Source organism: Callorhinus ursinus, unplaced genomic scaffold, assembly GCF_003265705.2.
Source record: "Callorhinus ursinus isolate GAN/ISIS: 27379988/994484 unplaced genomic scaffold, GSC_fseal_2.0 scaffold57, whole genome shotgun sequence".
Lineage (NCBI taxonomy): Eukaryota > Metazoa > Chordata > Mammalia > Carnivora > Otariidae > Callorhinus > Callorhinus ursinus.
Window position 1 is genome coordinate 6,924,070 of NW_027397119.1, and position 16,752 is coordinate 6,940,821.

Consider the following 16,752-nt stretch of genomic DNA (forward strand, 5'->3'; position numbering starts at 1 on the left):
TAGTCCATCCATCCTGCTAAGATTGTTATCTAGCTGATTCATCTTTGGAATTTGTTGTGAAAAGAGCAGAGGTCTGGAGATCCAGAGATCTCGCCCAGCGGGATGGCATAAAATTACAGAGCGGAAGCAAGTTGGCTTCTTTAAGCTATGGTGGAGAGCACTGGCCTGGGGATTGGAAGGCCTAGGTTATAATTCTGACCCTGCTACCAAGGGTCTCCCCAACTCTGACACTCTTTCCATTCTCAGTCTAGTGTCTAAAATTGCTGTTAATAACCACTGGAGAATGCCTAAGTGGCAGTTCTCTTTCATTGCTTTATCTCCCCTGGAATGTGGCATTATCGTGTGTGCTTTGGACAAGAGCACATACCGGGACATGCGCAGGCAGGCTCGGCCACTTATACCTGCAACAAAGACAAATTGCTCCACAGCCCTTAGAGCACAAGAAATCTGTTTCTTCCCTAAATCTAATAAAATCTAACCCCAAACTAGCTACCACTCACCAAGATCTGCAAGAGGCCTCTCTCAGTTGTTTGTTCTCATCACCTCCCCTCAGGTATTGGTCCACTCATCATTCAACGAGCGTGTGCTGTGCCAAGCACTGTTGTAGGCATCGGGGATGCAGCAGGGAACGAAACAAAGTCCCTGCCCTCTTTGAATTGAGTCTCATGGAAGAGAGACAAAGAAGTAAATACATAGCATGTCAAATGGTCACAAGGACCAGGGAGAAAGGTAAAGTGTAAGGGAAATAGGGAGCATGGGACATGAGGGTTGCTCTTTTGTCGATTTTATTTATTTGTCGGGGGGAGAATCCCAAGCAGACTCACTGCAGAGCACGGAGCTCGACTCAGGGTTCAGTCCCAGGACCCCTGAGATCATGACCTGAGCTGAAACCAAGAGTCAGACGCTCAACTGACTGAGCCACCCGGGTGCCCCGAGCTGAAACCAAGAGTCAGACGCTCAACTGACTGAGCCACCCGGGTGCCCCAAGGGTTGCTCTTTTGTAGAGAAGATCTCTGATGAACAAACATTTGTGAAGATATGTGAAGGGAGTCAGAGAGTGAGCTAGGTAAATATGTGGAGGAAAGAGATTCCAGGCAAAGGGCCCAGCAAGTGCAAAGGTGCTGACGCAGGAGACCGTGATGTGTTTGAGGACATACAGGGAAGACAGGAGTCGGAACGGAGTGACTAAGTGGGGAAGTGCAGGCACGGAGCTGGGAGCCGGGCAGAGTCTGCAAGCCCTCTCAAGGCTGGCTTTCATGAAGTGGGAAACCATCGGAAGGTGTTAACTGAGGACTGCAGTGATCTGTCCTACAGTAGAGGGCCTTTCGTGTGGCTGCCATCTCAGGGAAAACGGAAGGACGATGTAGATTGGACGAGCACGTGGGCCATGCACATGTGGGCCCACCTTAAACCTGAAGGACACGGGTAAATCCGAGCCCTCTGTCACGCTGGTGTCCTATGACACACAGAACAGTGAAAAGAAAACGCGTGTTCCAAAAAATTCAGATCTATTGCTTGCCACCGGAGTTCAGGAACGCCCTGGTTAATGAAGTGATCGAAATGACATTCTACTCACTCACCCAAGAAGGGAACAAAGAAAACCCTTTTGACCTGCACCCTTCCTGTTACGCCCCCCACTCCTATTGCCACACTGGCTCTCTCATCCCCAGGCGGGCCCTCTGCCCTCAGGCCTCCTCTGAGATAGGCTGTACCTCATCTGATCCCTAATGTGACTGCCCGCCCACCCCCGGGGTTGCTGAGGAGTTGCCTCCTTCCCGCCCAGAGCCCCAGGCTCAGAACTTCTCTGCGTGTGGGGGCTGGCTGAGGGGAACCAGCGTGCTCACAGCCCTGGGGCTGAGGGGAGACTTGGGGCTGTCAGCAGACATTTGCTCCTCCAGACGCGCCTCACAGCTTGCTCAGCTCCGCAGCTCTGTCACCCCTAGGACTCAAGGGGGGGCTGCCAAATCCAGAACTCCAGAAGGACCGAGGGGGCAGAGGTCTGCCCTGCTCTCAGGACACCAGACTTAAGGAGAGGGTTCTCTTGCCTGTCAGCAATGCCAACCCACCTCCTCCACCAAGGCCTAGCCTAAGTGGGGGACAAACAATCCCCTAGGCCGCTCACACCCCTTGCTTTCAGATTCTCCTCCCTCTCTCCTCAAGGGCCTTGGGCAGAATGGGGGCGGGGAGCAGAGAATCTTTCCATACTTTCTAAATCTTTTTGTTCTAACCCTGCTCTCTCTCAACTTTAACTTAAAAGGAAAGTATTTGCTGCCTTTGTTCTTGGTTTCAGACTTGCCTGGACTGGAGAAGGCCTCCAGCCCAGGAGCAAGCAAACACGGAGGGTGGAGGATTGCCACCATTAAGGCTCCAGCCGTCACCTGCCAAGGGTTGTCTCAGCCCCCAAACCTTCAGGAACAAAGCCCAGCCGGAGTTGGCTTTCACACAGGGCAACTTCGGCATGTTTGGGCCCAGAGATACAAAAGCCACCGTAGATGCCTCCCTGGGGCAAAGGAGACCCAACACAGGAGCCAGGTTGCCCTTCCTACAAGGGGCAGCGAGGGCCGTGCAAGACTTGTCTCTTCCCTTCACAGCTGAGCACACAGCAGGAAACAATACTAGACGCCCGTTTCTTTCTCAGTAGCTCATCCTGTTATACACTCAGGTCATAAATTCACAGCAGCAATAAGCTCCTAAGAGAACTTCTCAGAAGGCCCACTTAATTCTGATGGTCAGGCACTGTGCCAGATGCCAGAGATGCAATAAGTAAAGATTTTATTTTATTTTTTATTTGAGAGAGAGAGAGAGCCCAGAGGGAGAGGGAGAGGGAGAAACAGACTCCCCACTGAGCAGGGAGCCTGACGCGGGACCCAATCCCAGGACCCCGGGATCATGACCCGAGTGGGAGGCAGACGCCTAACTGACTGAGCCACCCAGGCGCCCATAGAGATGCAATCAATACAACAAAGTCACTGCCCCGAAGGGGGTTCAAAGGCTACCTGAGGAGACAGGCGTTTAAACAACGGACCCCAGCAACTGAAAGGTATCATGCCTGGTGCCGTGGGGACCCAGAAGGGCATAAAACCAGTTCCAGAAGGGGAGGTCTTCACAGAGGTGGTGACACAATGTATTTTTTAATCACAATTTTATTTTTTTATAAAATGACACCTAATCTTTATAATAACTTAAGCAATAGAAGTCCAAAGAAGAAAATAACAAAATACCTCAAGCCCCACAACCCAGAAATAACCAGTATAAACTCTTCAAATGGGTTTTATTGGAATTTTATGAGAGAGAGAGAGAGAGAGAGGAACTGCTATCACAGTGAAGGAACCAGTGCAAAGGCCCAGAGCATGGAAGTGATGAGCCGGGTGTGCGTGGGGTACAGAGTGCCGGGAACGGGGTGCAGGCTGAGGCTCAGCACGGTATGCAGGCCAGGCCCACTGCGTATGCAAAAAGCCAGGATGCCTAGTGCCGAGCGGTGGGAGACTTCCCATAAATCCGCACTTAAGGAATAAGGTGATACATGGCAGGAAGGCAGGCTGAGCATCAAGAGAGGAAGAGGGAAAGGCAGGGGGCAGTCCATTAAGTATAAAGAACTGAGCCCAATGCATAGTGAGATAATCACATAATAACAACCCCCACTTAATGAGCTTGCATATGCCAAGTCCTCAGCTGAGCATTTTTCATTGTTAGCCCAATTAATTTTCACAACAGCATTACCTAAGTTGTAGTATTGCTATTTTACACCCAAGGAAACACCCCAAAAGATTAGAGGACCTGTGCAAGATAACCCAAGCAGTCATTTAGGATCTGAATTTGTGTGGATGCTCTTAACACAGTGCTTCTGTCTTTCCGGAGGATTCCGAAAGGTTTTTAGTATTAACATCACTGAGTTAGGGCAGAGCCCCTCCTCTTCAAGGGGTTTTGCTGACTTGGATGCATAAGTTCCGTGGGTTTAAAACCAATCTTGATACTTTTTTTTTTTTAAAGTAGGCTCAGTGTCAGATTTGAACTCGTGACGCTGAGATCAAGACCTGAGCCAATATCAAGAGTCAGATGCGTAACCAACTGAGCCGCCCAGGCGCCCCCAATCTTAATATTTTAGGATCACATGTTACATTCAACCCTGAAATCATTAAAAGTGGTTAAAGGGAAACACCAGAGCAGTCAGGTATAAAGCATATGCCCTATTTCCCGGGAATGAGTAGTTTTCTTCCATTATCATGATGAATAATTTCACACACCAATTTTGGGTTTGTTGGTTTGATGTGCCGTCACAAGCCCGCAAGGGAAAGGAGAGCAGGTGGCAGGGCTCAGCCCCATCTGGAAACCTGGAGCTCACTCTGCAGAGCCTCCTCTCAGAAGGCAGTTTCCCTCAAGTGTGGGGGGAGGAGGGAGTCCGGAGACCAGAGGGAAGATTGATTAGTGTGACTCAAGCACTCTGGGTAGATAAGAGAAGCAAGGTCTTAAGATGATCACGCAGGAGAATTTCTTTAAAAAAAAAAAAAATTTTTTTTTTTTTTAAAGTAGCAGTCAGGGTTCTAAGGTTTGGTTCTATTGGCCCTTTTCTTTGTACCACCTTCCAAGTTCCCAGTTGACACACAGCCTTCTGCTGGAACCAGTGGCTCAGGAGAGGCCGAGGAGCCCTGCTCTCTCGCCCACTGGTCCCGGCCACCGGGGCCATGGAGCGAGGGATCTTCTTCTCCTGAGGAGTCCTAGTTCTACTCAGACCCATTCCGAAGGACAAGCGGGCAGAGACCCAGGTTCCAGCTCTTGAACCAGCTGCCTCTAAACCACCTCTGCTTCCTGCCAGGTAAGGCCACGCAGAGGGAGAGCAGCAAGGGCTTGGAAGGCAGAGCTTTGGGCAGAGCCAGCCAGGAGTCACCTGCAGCTACAGCCCCTCTCCCCTGGGGGCCCTGTGAGAGCCTGGACGTGCAGAGCAGGGGTGAGCAGCCCCCAGAAGCCGGGGGTCTTGGCGTCCACCGGGAAGAGATGGGAGAGAGGCATGGTGCTGAGGCCCTGGCTGTCTTCCGTGCCAGGCCCCTGGGAGTCCATTTCCTTGTGGAAAGCCAGGTCAGAGGCCCTTCACAGCCTCATAAAAGTCTTAGTGACCCCTTCTCTTTGGACTCTGCCAAGATGCAAAGAGCTTCGGGAGATGGGTAAGGGAAAGAGAAGGGAGCTAGAAACAAATTTTGAACAACTGTCTAAGTTTGGGACACTTTGGGTAGACTCGGGGAATGAGGTATCCAGCCTCTGAGACAGGTGCCCAACAAGCAGGACTGGGATGGATCTCCAGAAGAGTCTTGCAGAGACAGCCAGCAGCCAGGGGCCAAGAAGGACAGGGCTTCAGGAAGGAATGGCCTCCGGGGCCCCCGCTGACCCAGCATCGCCTCCATTCTGAGCGTCACACCCAGAGATTCTCAAAATGTGAAACATAGACCAGCTTTGTCAAAATCACCGGGAAATGTCAGTGAAAACAGCCTGCCCCCGTCTCAGGAACCCAGAGAAACAATCACGAACCCCCCACCACCTTGTCCCATCTTTAGTCCCACTCCCTGCAGACCACGGCGCTCCGGCCAACCCAGGGAACGGGGGGGGGGGGTGCAGACACGTTTTCTTCTCCCTTATTATAGCTGAGCAGCATTTCCTGTGCCCCATGCTTCATTAGCACATTGGTGGTGTCGTTTCCTGTGACGACTCTCTGTTTCCATTCTGGCAAATGTTTGCTCTTTTCTGTCCGCTTTGGGGGTTGGGGGAGAATGAGCTTCTCACAGAGTCTCTCTCGAGCCTCTTGGCAGTTTCCCCCTCTATACCCCTCACACTTCCACCAGAAGGCTGAGAGCACAGCGTCTCCCTGAGCCACCTCTCTTGGGGAGCACCGCAGCCGGCTGAGCTCCCGCCTCCTGCGGTGGGCCCTGTAGCCACATCCAGGTAGAACCAAACCTGTTGTCATTTTTGTGTCTGGGGCCACGCAGCCTGACATTTCAGGGGGAGAGGCCAGACAGATGCAAGGTTGGGGGGAAAGAAAGTTCTAGAAAGATTGAAAACATGAAGATAAGGAGGATTCCTATCAGTCTTATCTACTTAAACTGGTTGCGATGGTATGTAAAACACCAACCAATTTTGCCTTTTCTCCTGGGGGATGGCAACTTAGGAGGAAGAGCCAGGAGAAGTGGCAACATGTGTTAGCTGTTGATAATTAAGAGAAGGCTTAGGAGGAGCAGCTGAAGCCAGAGAGGTTGCCGTGACAATGGATTCGATCACCCCAGCCCTTTCAGAAATCAGGGGGAGGACCTCGGACGCCAGGACTCTGCGGGTAACTGCCGGCAGCCTGGACAGGTGAGTGACGTGGGGTGGTGAGCTCCACCCTCCCCTGATTTAGACAGACAGCCCTGACTGACCCCAGGGGCTTCTACCCCAGCAGCACTCCCAGCCCGCACAACCACGCTGGGAGTGCTGCTGCTCAGTCCACTGAGACCACCAAATTCTAGGCTTAGAGAAGCTGGCTCAGGACTGCTGGGAGGAAAGGAACAGGTATTGAAGAGAAATGGGAGTTGCAGGGGGAGAGGGAAAGCCGTGTTAACACAGGATTTCCTCAGACCTCGCTGCCTGGCCTGGTTGGATTTCCCACCTCCCAGAGGCCCCGATTGCTGTCCTCAATCTTTCCGGTCTCAGGTCCCCGCAACCACTCTCCTTCCACCCAAAAAAAACTAGGTCCCACCATGATGGAAACAAAAGGCCTGGTTTTTTTTCAACGATGTGTTTCTAGGTTCTAAAAACTTTCCATGAGTGGAAAATGTAAGCATAGATGTGATAAAGATATGTCTTTAGGATATAAAATCTCACAAAACTAATCGCAGCTATAAATTTTACTGCTAAAACCTTCAGGGCCATACTAACAAAAAGAAAAAGTCCAACAGCAGTGGAAGCTTCGGCAACAGTTGTAGGTTTGAATCTCAGCGCTGCGGTAAGAGTGGAACTCAGCGATAATAAATTTAAAATCGCTGTCATTTAGGGAAATAAATGTGATTACCATAACAAACAAATATATGTCCCTGCAGGTGGACAGAGCATTGATAGGGAATGAATTCATAAAGCTATCAGAACCCTGAAGTCCCCCCAAAATATCTACTTCTGTGTTCATTCATGTTTATTAATTCACTCATTCATTCAAATAATTCATCCTGCCCTTGCTAAGTGTCAGGCACTGTTCCAGGCACCAGATAAACAGGATAGACAAGCCCATGGCTTCCTGGAGCTTACAGTCAAGTGGGAAAGTCAGTTATGAACAGATAAACAAATGGAAGTATAATATAATGTCAATCCGTCTCAAGTGTATGAAGAAAAACCAGGACAGAGTTAAGGGCCTGAGAGTAATAGACCTGTCTGAGCAGGTGACATTTCAGAAGACACATGAGGGAAATGAGGGACTGAGCTACACAGACACCTGGGAGAGGGAGCTGCAGGTCAGAGGCAGGACTGTGCTGTGCATGGACAAGGACCGGCCAGGAGTCCTGGCTGTTGAAGTCAGAAGGAAAGTGGCGGGAAATGAGGTCAGATGGTAGGCAGAGGGGTGCCTGGGTGGCTCAGGCAGTTAAGTGTCTGGCTTTTGATTTCAGCTCAGGTCATGATCAGGGTCATGGGATCAAGCCCCGCATCGGTTCTACGCTCAGCATGGGCTCTGCTTGGGATTCTCCCTCTCTCTCCTCCCCTGTGCTCTCTCTCTCTCTCTCAAATAAATAATCTTAAAGAGAGAGAGAGAGAGAGAGAAGAAGAAGAAAGTAGACAGAGGCCAGAACATAAGGTGCCATGACATCCTTACTGGGTAGGAACTGTCACTGTTATCCCAAGTGTGATCAAAGTCATGCGGGTCACAAGAAGAGAGGAGACATGATCTGGTTTACTGTTAAGAGGATCATGCTGGCTTCTATGTGAAGATAGGATGTTGGGGTCAAGAGTTGAAAGCAAGACAACCATTAAGGATGTTATTGCAAAGGTCGGCGTGGAACACACGGTGGCTTGGGGCGGGGGGAGGGTGGCAGTGGAGGAGTGAGGGGTTGGGAAAGACGCCCAGGGTTAAGCAGACAGGATCTGCTGGTTGACTGGAAGTGAGGTGTGAAAGAAAAGGAGCAGTCAAGGATGGCTCCAAGATTTCTGACTGAACCCCTAGGTGATGGGAGACACCAGAAGAGAAGCAGGCTTCTGGGAGAAGAACAGCCATTCTGTTTCAGACCTACTTGGTTTGAGATGTCCATTGGGCAGCCTAGCGGAAATGTCCAGTATAAACAGGGTAAACAAGCCTAGGACTCAGGGGGACAAAAATCTTCCCTGGTAGTTGATCTGGTTTCTAATATTTAGGTCCGCTAATGATTCCTGCTGTAACCTCTACTGGCTACTTCTTATTACAGTAGGCAAAGCAGAGCCATAACCCCAGCCCTGTCAGGGAGTCACAAGCAGCAGGAACTCAGCCCTGCGTTTGCATCGGTTACATTCCACAGAACGGCAAGTGTTGCTTGGAGACCAGCTTCACAAGTCCGTACATGGGGGTTGCTCAAGTGCCCGCAAGCCAGACTCTGTCACAGAGGAGCTCCCTCACGGTGTGGCGAGTAACCCCTCCTTCCACACAGGATAGGATGCCCAGGAGTAGGAAATGAGGGCAGATGAACCCGATTTTGCAAGTTTGGAGGACAGGGTGGTGCAGCAGGAAGAGCATGATCTTTGGGCCCCAACAGACCGAGGCTCACATTCCATCTTTGCTCCTTCCCACCTGTATGATCTTTGATACATATTACTCTGCCTTTCTTGGTCTAAATCTCGGGTTTCTGGCCACAAGGAGAGATGAGACTGTTGTAAAGATGAAATGAGTTTCACACACACGCAAACCCTTGGCATCCAGTAGGTGTTCAAAAGGGACAGCGCCCTTCTCCTGTGTCCAGTTTCCCTCTGTCCACAAAGAAGACCCTCTCTCCGACCAAGAGCCCAACCACCTCAGCTTTCCTTCACCTGGCTCCCATTCCAAGTCCTCGGGCTCCAATTCCTGCAGGAAGCCTCTCCTCTAACCTCCTCAGCCTCCTACAGCCTGGGGCATGGCGCTTGTTTTTCCTCACAGAGAGAAAGACCAGAACAGCGCCATCTTTTCTGGGTTTGCGGGATTCCTTGCCATCCTCCTGACCACTGTGATTTTCTACAGCCTGTGGAACTGGAATAAATGGAAGAAACACCGTGAGTCCCTTGATTGCCCCAAGTTGAGACACTCGAGCATCAATCCTGTAGCCTGGCATTCAAAGCCCGGTTTATTCTCCAGGGATAAACTGTTGTACTGGGGAATCCTCTGTTCTTCCCTGACACACTGGTCATTGTCTCACTCGAGGATCTAAGCTGTGGCCCCAAAAGGCTCAGTGCTGATTGGAGTTCCATTTTGAAAATCGTTGCCCTGGGACATATTCATGCCCACACACCCCCCCTGCACACACACCCCATTTCTTCCTCCTGCTTCTGCGTACCAAGTCTTCTAGTTCAAAGGGAATTGGGTAAGTGTGCAAATGTATTTTTTATGATACATAGTGAGGGTGGGGAATGTTTTCATCCCCACGGGCCCCCACATTCTGTAACACAGGCCCCTGCCGTGACCCCCGTCTCTCTCATTACCTTGCAGGACAAGTCCCTTACTTCCGAGTTACCGTCATGCCCTTACTCTCTCTGTCTCGACCCAGACAAGGAACCAAAAATATTTATGACTCCTTTCCCCAGAGGCAAGAAGAGCTGGGTAGGTTTTTCTTTCTAATCCACAGAGCACAGATGTCACCGAACTTCTGTACCCAGAATGTACCTCTCACGACCCAGAGGCAGCTTTCTTTAAACACTCGGACCTTTCTGCCCTTCAGGGAGCACAGAGGAGGATGATCTAGACAGAAGCAGAGAGCTCTAAAAAGGGGGGTGGGATCGTCTACAAGGGGGGGGTTGTTTTATCTTGATATGAAGTTAGCAAAAGATAGATGGGTGTGTCTAGGGACGGGGAGACATACAGAAAGAAAACATGGCCTCCAGCATTACAGGTGGTGAAGCTTTGCCCCAGGAGCAACCAACCCCTATGCTAGTTAGTGTCCTCCGGTCCTTGCTAGAAACCGAGGACAGTTCCAGACCTCAGAGCACATCATTCCCCTTAGCTCTGACCCTCTCGCCACAGAACATCAGTCCCTAACACCAGACACCACACAAACCCACTTCACCCACACTGCGGGGACTGTTCAGGCTGAAGCATTCACGGGACTGGCCTACTAGCTTCAGGACTTGTTCTCTGGTCTTTCAGGGAGACGTCAGTCAAGGAGTAACGGCATTTTCAGCACTGAGGGCCTCCTCTCCAGAAATTCTGATAGACCTCCTTCTGAGCCTGTGGTAAGAGTCAAGTGAAGGGACAAGCCCCTTGGGAGAAATGACATGTCTCTGGCAGAACTGAGGTGCAGAACTGAGGTAAACGAGTTCAGGTCGCAGATCTCGTTTCCTGGCAAACAGCACGTCCCCTGGCAGTGGCCCTGTGGCTCTATTAATAAGTTGGGAAGACTAGCCTCAGGACCTCCCTACTGCCCAGGGAGAAAAATTGAGAAAGGTAGGAACAATTGTTCGGGATTTGGGGCAAGGCACCAGGGCACATATATTCAAGGACATGATGTTAGAACTGAAATGGACTGTTTTAACAAAGACAAGTAACAGCTTACCCAAATAGAGTATTTTCTCCTTCCGAGTAATCACCTCAGGAGGGTATACAAATATTCCAACAACGCTGTTGGTGCTCCAAACATCCTTAAAACCCCGCCTGGAGAATTCCTTCTGGGGCCTGTAGCAAATTGTTTCAGTTATCCTCAACAGGTATATTTGTAAGTCATTGAGGACTGTAGCTGGTGTAGAAAGTGTTCGATCAAATGGGGGATATTTTTCGGAGGTTACCAGGGGAGCGCTACGGTAAATAACAATGACCCTATGTGTCTTATGATCTGGCTCTGAAGGCAGCCCCCAGGGAGGAGTCCCACAACACTGTGGAGCAGAGACCACAGAGACAGCAAAGGGAGGACTTTGAAGCTCAGGGGCCTTATCTCCATAGATAAGTTCTCATTTGCTCCTCAAAGAATCAGTCCCTTCAGTTTGTGGTCATTTCAAGAAAACACAGTCCTCGCACAGCTGCTGAGCCTGTTGCTTCCCAGCCTCTCATTACCCAGAGCTTTGAGTTCAGGAACCCTGAGGCCAGCCCCTGGTCCTCCTCCCACCTGTCTCACGCCTGGGCTCTGCTCTCACCTCCGGGACCCCCTGGGGGAGCAAGTCCGCCCGGCTGATAACGTGCAGGGAAGAGGGAACTTCGCTGCCGAAGTGAGTTCCGGCGCTTGGTCCCAACCCCGTATGAGGCCACAAGATGTTTGGCTTGGACTCTGTAGTGCATGAAGAACACTTCGAACCAGTTGCCAACATTTAAAAATCAAAAAGATTTCACATTAAAGTCCAGATGTCCAGCTTTTCGTGAAAAATCAGAAGTTCTGGGAACAGCAGACTGGCGGCCCCAAATGGCCCTAATGGGCTGAGTCTGTATGTCAGCTGCACCTTTAATAATAAGGGCAAAGCATGTGTCCGTGCTTTCGATGTGCCAGGAACTAGTCCAAACACTTTTGTCATACACCTGCTCCTCACAGAGACCATATTATGTAGATATTTTGATTGTCCCCATTTTATATGCTAGGGAAGTAAGGCACGAAGAGATTCGGTAACTTGCCCAAACTCTGCACAGAGTGGCTAGGCTGGGATTTGCACCCTGAGTCTAAGGCTGAGTCGCTACCTTTGGCCACTATGCTATATTGCCTCTCAGCAGGCTCTGAGGCAGCAGGCTCACTCCAGTTTATAATATTCCCCCCCACCCCAGAGACTCCCCGTTGACCACCCACCCACCGTGGCCAAAAGCCAGTGGCAATTGATCATCACATTTACACTGTTGCTTTCCTTAAGCTTAACCACTTTGCTCATACCTGCCTAGGATCTAGGGCTTTGCATTTGGAGACCCCCGACTTAGAGATTTTCTCCAAGGTGAAGAACCGAGTGAAGGAGCGATCAGATAGTGGTACTGGGTGGGGAACTAGAAAAGACTTCGCCTGTATTTCTGCTTCCATCCTGTCACCGGCTTTCTCTTCTTGCTTATAGCCCTCCCAAGCAGCCAATGCCCTCTGGCGGCACAGAGACCATACTCCTGCCAACGGTTATGCAGTGGGCATCTATGACAATGCCACAGGGCTCCAGATGTGTGGGGACCTCACTCCCTCAGCAAACTATGTCAATGTCAAAGCAGCCCGAGACTGCCTGAGCATTTCTTCAGAGGATTCGAGAGATTACATCAATGTCCCCACAGCAGAGGAGATTGCTAAGGCTCTAGCTTCTACCAACAGCACCCCCGCGAACCTCTTTGCCCTCCCACATGCCCAGGAGCTGGAGTTTACTGAGGAAAAAGACAAGGGCTGTGGGAATGCCAGTGACCGCACCCGTTTTTGGCCTCCAAGATCTGAGAGCGATGATCCACTCAGCGATGGGGATGGTTCTTCTGAGACCTCAAATGACTATGTCAATATGGCAGGGTTGAATCTGGAGACCCTCCAGGGGAAGCAGCCCGAGATGGCTTTCCAGTGCTACAGAGATTATGAAAATGTCCCATCAGCACCTACCAACGGAAACCGGCAGCAGGTGGAGGAAGAAGGGACCTCCTCAAACACGGACCATGTGGAAGGCTGGACGGATGGTCCAGGTACCCACATCCAATTTGTCATGCAGTCAGGGACGTTTCTGGCTCTAGGGGAACATGTGACCTGTCAGCCATCTGCACAGAGTGAGACTAGTCAGATAAAACACGGAGAAGAAATGTCAAACGACATTTCTAGCGACTATGAGAATGTGCTAGCTGCCAAGTCAGGAGACAGGGACTCCAAGCAGGGGCCAGACACATAGCTCCTTCCTGATGAATTGGGACCCAGGCACCCAGTTGGAGAGCTCTGTGGAGTAGTCTATTCTGCCGGACCCCTGGCCACTATAGGGTGTGGTGAAGACCACTGACCATCCTTGTATTTCAGTGGGTTCGTCTGAACCCAGTAGACGACAAAGAGGCTGAGATACACAGAAGTTAAGGAACTAACAAAAGCCAGCTTCTGAGAAAGCCAGAAAGGAATTCTTCTCAAGCATGGTGCTGTTATCTCTCATACTAACCTAAGAATATTTGCTGAAACTGCCTTATAGGATGGTTAGTAGATTAAAAATTCGATAGTTCTTTTGTGCACAGTGGAAACATGAGGAGGGTTAAAATCATTACCTTTGTGAATACCAGCAGGATGCAAAGCGAGAATATGGGTTAGTTTGTAATCCAGGCAGAGGCCAAAAAGAAGAAGGAAGTCAGAGTTGGGGTGGGGCAGCAGTTTCCAGTTGAAAAAGAGTGTGGACAACGAAATGCTAGAGAAGATGTGGGACAGCAGAACGGTCATTCATTGCAAAGCACAATATCCACTTTGGAAGTGTTTGGCAGTTTCTCACGAACATACATTTACTATACAGCTCAGCCATTCCACTCCCGGGTGTTTATCCAAGAGAATTGAAAACTTGTGTTCATACAAAAGCCCATATATAACTATTTATAGCAGCTTTATTCACAATTGCCAAAACTAGAAATAACCCAGGTGTCCTTCAACAGGTAAATAGACAAACTGTGGTATGTCCATGTAATAAGGTTATCTATACTCAGCAGTAAAAAGGAATGAACTATTGGTTCGTGCAACAACCTAGACAAATCTTAAAAGCACTTTGCTTAGTGAAAGAAGCTAGCCCTAAAAATCTACATATTGTATGGTTCCATTTATATGACCTTCTGGAAAAGACAAAACTATAGGGATGGAAAACAGATCAGTGGTTGCCAGGTTTAGGGAAAGGAAGTTTACTACAAAGGAATTTTTAGGTTAATGGGGCTCTTCTGTATTGGTATTGTGGTGGTGGATACAGGACTCTGAATTTGTCAAAACACAGAAAACTATATAGCACAACCAGTGACTTTTATTGTATGTAAATTTTTTTAATTAACCATGCTGTCAGGGAAAGCCAGGATGGAATGCAGATTAAGACAAATAAACCTAACTATATTATAGATGTATGATACAGCCTCACTGAAGGGGTGAAGGGAAAAGAAGCTGGCCTAATTAACTTTAGGAAACAATGTTTTCACTTGAGACTATAAGAAAGACACAAGAAAACTACATAAACACTGTACTCTAGTTGGTAAATTCGCATCTCAGAAGAATATAGGTTAGCAATTCTTTTTTTTTTTTTAAGATTTTATTTATTTGACAGAGAGAGACTGAGCGAGAGAGGGAACACAAGCAGGGGGAGTGGGAAAGGGAGAAGCAGGCTTCCATTCCGAGCATGGTCCCAAGACCCTGGGACCATGACCTGAGCCGAAGGCAGACGCTTGACAACTGAGCCACCCAGGCGCCCTAGGTTAGCAATTCTGAAAGTACTTTAACTGTAGCTTGAACAAATAAATAAATATAGATAAGGAGGGACAGGTTTCTCATTATCAGAAAGGCTACAATGAATTCTGTGGTGCTGGATTAGATTTGGAGGTATAGTTTGAACTCTTGTTTATTTAAATATATATACGAATAGATACAGAAATAAATATAGATATGTGTATACATAGGCTAGCAGACATATATTTCTTAGCTCTGTCCACTAGAGGGTCTAGAAGAATTGACACCCTAGAAACAATGAACACACTTAGCACCCAGGTCTTGGTATCTAAATATCGTTCTCACTAGAAGGAACCAGAGCTCCTTGGAGAAATGGGCAGTTCTAGGGCTGGGGTAGGGCAAACACAGGACGGGGGCTTAACCATCTTGTAGATTTAAAAAAAAAAAAAAAGGAAGAAAGAAAAAGGAGGGTGGCAGGGGAAGAAAACACAAGAAAATATGAAGGTATGTCAAAAGGAGCCATTTAAAAGAGTTCCCAGGGGCAAAGCTAGAACAATTTCAGCAATAAAAATAAATAATTATGATATAAATTTGTAACTCAACAAAATAAACATTCTCGAGTCCATACCAATAAGTGAATAAAATGTAGGAGAGGGAGAAATCTTCCTTCCTGATGAATTCTGAGTAATAAATATAGAAGAAATGAGGGGAAAACAAAATCGCTACTAAGATACCACAGAACTGTATGTTAACTATTCCGGAATTAAAATAAAAGCTTAATTTAAAAAAAACACCACAGAATAATTGCTATAGGCAAGTCCTAATCAATGCTAAAATTAGTGGATGACACTTTGAAGAGAAATAAGATAGTTGCATAGCTTCAAAGATCTCCCCCCAAATATTTATACATTGCTATGATGACTCTCACACATGTCTGTCTACAAATTAGTCAATACTTTCCCCAGAACTTAATTCCCCTCTCCTTCAGTGTGGAGTGTGGGTTGGATTTAGTGACTCTTTTCTAACAAATAGAATATGGAAAGGCGAGTGCAGGCGGGGCGGGGGGGTTGGAGGGGGGCCCGGTGTGAGGGGAGTGGGCAGGCAAATTGAGAGCAGACGCCATCTTAACCATGTGATCAAGGTTAACTCACCAGTAATAAGTCAAGTTGTATATGATCAAGGAGAAGGGTACTTCACCCCTAGTATTCTTCCCCCAAATCCACAAAACCCTGTTCTTATCATGAGAAAAAAAATCAGAAAATCCAGATTGCATAACATTCTACAAATACCTGACTTGAAGTCTTAAAAGTGTTAAAAGTCACAAAACACAAGGAAACACTAAGAAACTGTCACAGATTAGAGGACACCAAGGAGGCCTGATGACTGAGTATAGAATAATGGTAACTTGGATTGGATCCTGGTACAGAAAAAGGACATTAGTGGGGGGAAAAATGATAGCATTCAAAAAGTCCATATTTTAGTAAATAGTATTACATTGATGTTAGGTTCTTAGCTTTGATCATTGTATCACGGTCATGGAAGATGTTAGCATTAGGGGAAGCTGGATGAGGGATATATAGAGATTCTCTCCTATTTTTGCAACTCTTCTGTAAATTATTTCCAAATAAAATAATTTTAAAACATGGATAAAGTGAAGACTTCTAGCTTCATACCATTTAAAGAAATATGCCTTGTTCCTTCTTCTGCAAAATGGGTATAACATTAAAGCATAAGATGGTATAATTGTTCTGGGTATTTTCTGCATTGTTTTGTTAACATATTTGATCAGTCTCCCTATTAATCTGTATCATTTTGCCTGCAGGAAAATATATTTAAATCCTTTGTATCCACCGTGAATCTTAGCAGAAGGCCCAAGATAAAGGCAGGTTATTGATAATTGATAATTGATGATCGATGATAGTGTTTCAGTGCATGTACTTAAGCCATAAAAAGTTGAGGGAGGTTTTTTCCTGTGGTACAGGAATCCAGGCTAAGGCCTAAAGCTGGGTATAAAACACCCCACATTAATTTAGCATGCCATGAGTGTTAGGGATCAGCCGAGGGCTTACTGAGAACAGGAAAATTAGTCCTAGTAAACAGTGCCCTCCACCACCCCAAGTCCCTGCTCCATGGGTGAGGTGCTGGAGGCTGGCCTTTGAGGAGTATGCTGGTCAGGAAGAGAGGTTCTGTCCTCCTTCACTGTCCCCATCCCTGGGCGGGTGGTAAGCACCTCTTTCTGCAGAGTGCCTCGTGCCCTTGGAAAAGGAAGAAGAAG

The 16,752-nt window shown here is 48.2% G+C and overlaps 1 protein-coding gene across 3 annotated transcripts; it reads left to right on the top strand.

Annotated features, from left to right (window-relative positions):
- The first annotated feature begins 5,951 nt into the window (after positions 1 to 5,951).
- Positions 5,952 to 16,128, top strand: LAX1 (lymphocyte transmembrane adaptor 1). 3 transcript variants are annotated; one of them, XM_025855217.2, is made up of 5 exons: positions 5,952 to 6,339; positions 9,110 to 9,222; positions 9,656 to 9,766; positions 10,310 to 10,395; positions 12,181 to 16,128. In XM_025855217.2, the coding sequence occupies exons 1-5, from the start codon at positions 6,251 to 6,253 to the stop codon at positions 12,973 to 12,975; spliced, it is 1,194 nt and encodes a 397-aa protein (XP_025711002.1). In that variant the 5' UTR covers positions 5,952 to 6,250; the 3' UTR covers positions 12,976 to 16,128. The 3 variants fall into 3 exon arrangements, with proteins under 3 accessions (XP_025711002.1, XP_025711003.1, XP_073740571.1); XM_025855218.2 differs by lacking the exon at positions 9,110 to 9,222 and having other exon boundaries at positions 6,253 to 6,339; XM_073884470.1 differs by lacking the exons at positions 5,952 to 6,339; positions 9,110 to 9,222 and adding an exon at positions 9,240 to 9,530.
- The last annotated feature ends 624 nt before the right edge of the window (positions 16,129 to 16,752 follow it).

What these genes read in the sequence shown, in the direction of transcription:
- LAX1 (XM_025855217.2), top strand. Translation starts at nt 6,251, where the DNA reads ATGGATTCGATCACCCCAGCCCTTTCAGAAATCAGGGGGAGGACCTCG. An exon ending in GAATAAATGGAAGAAACACC is followed by an intron (nt 9,223 to 9,655) that starts GTGAGTCCCTTG and finishes ATTACCTTGCAG; the next exon opens with GACAAGTCCCTTACTTCCGA. An exon ending in GACCTCCTTCTGAGCCTGTG is followed by an intron (nt 10,396 to 12,180) that starts GTAAGAGTCAAG and finishes TCTTGCTTATAG; the next exon opens with CCCTCCCAAGCAGCCAATGC.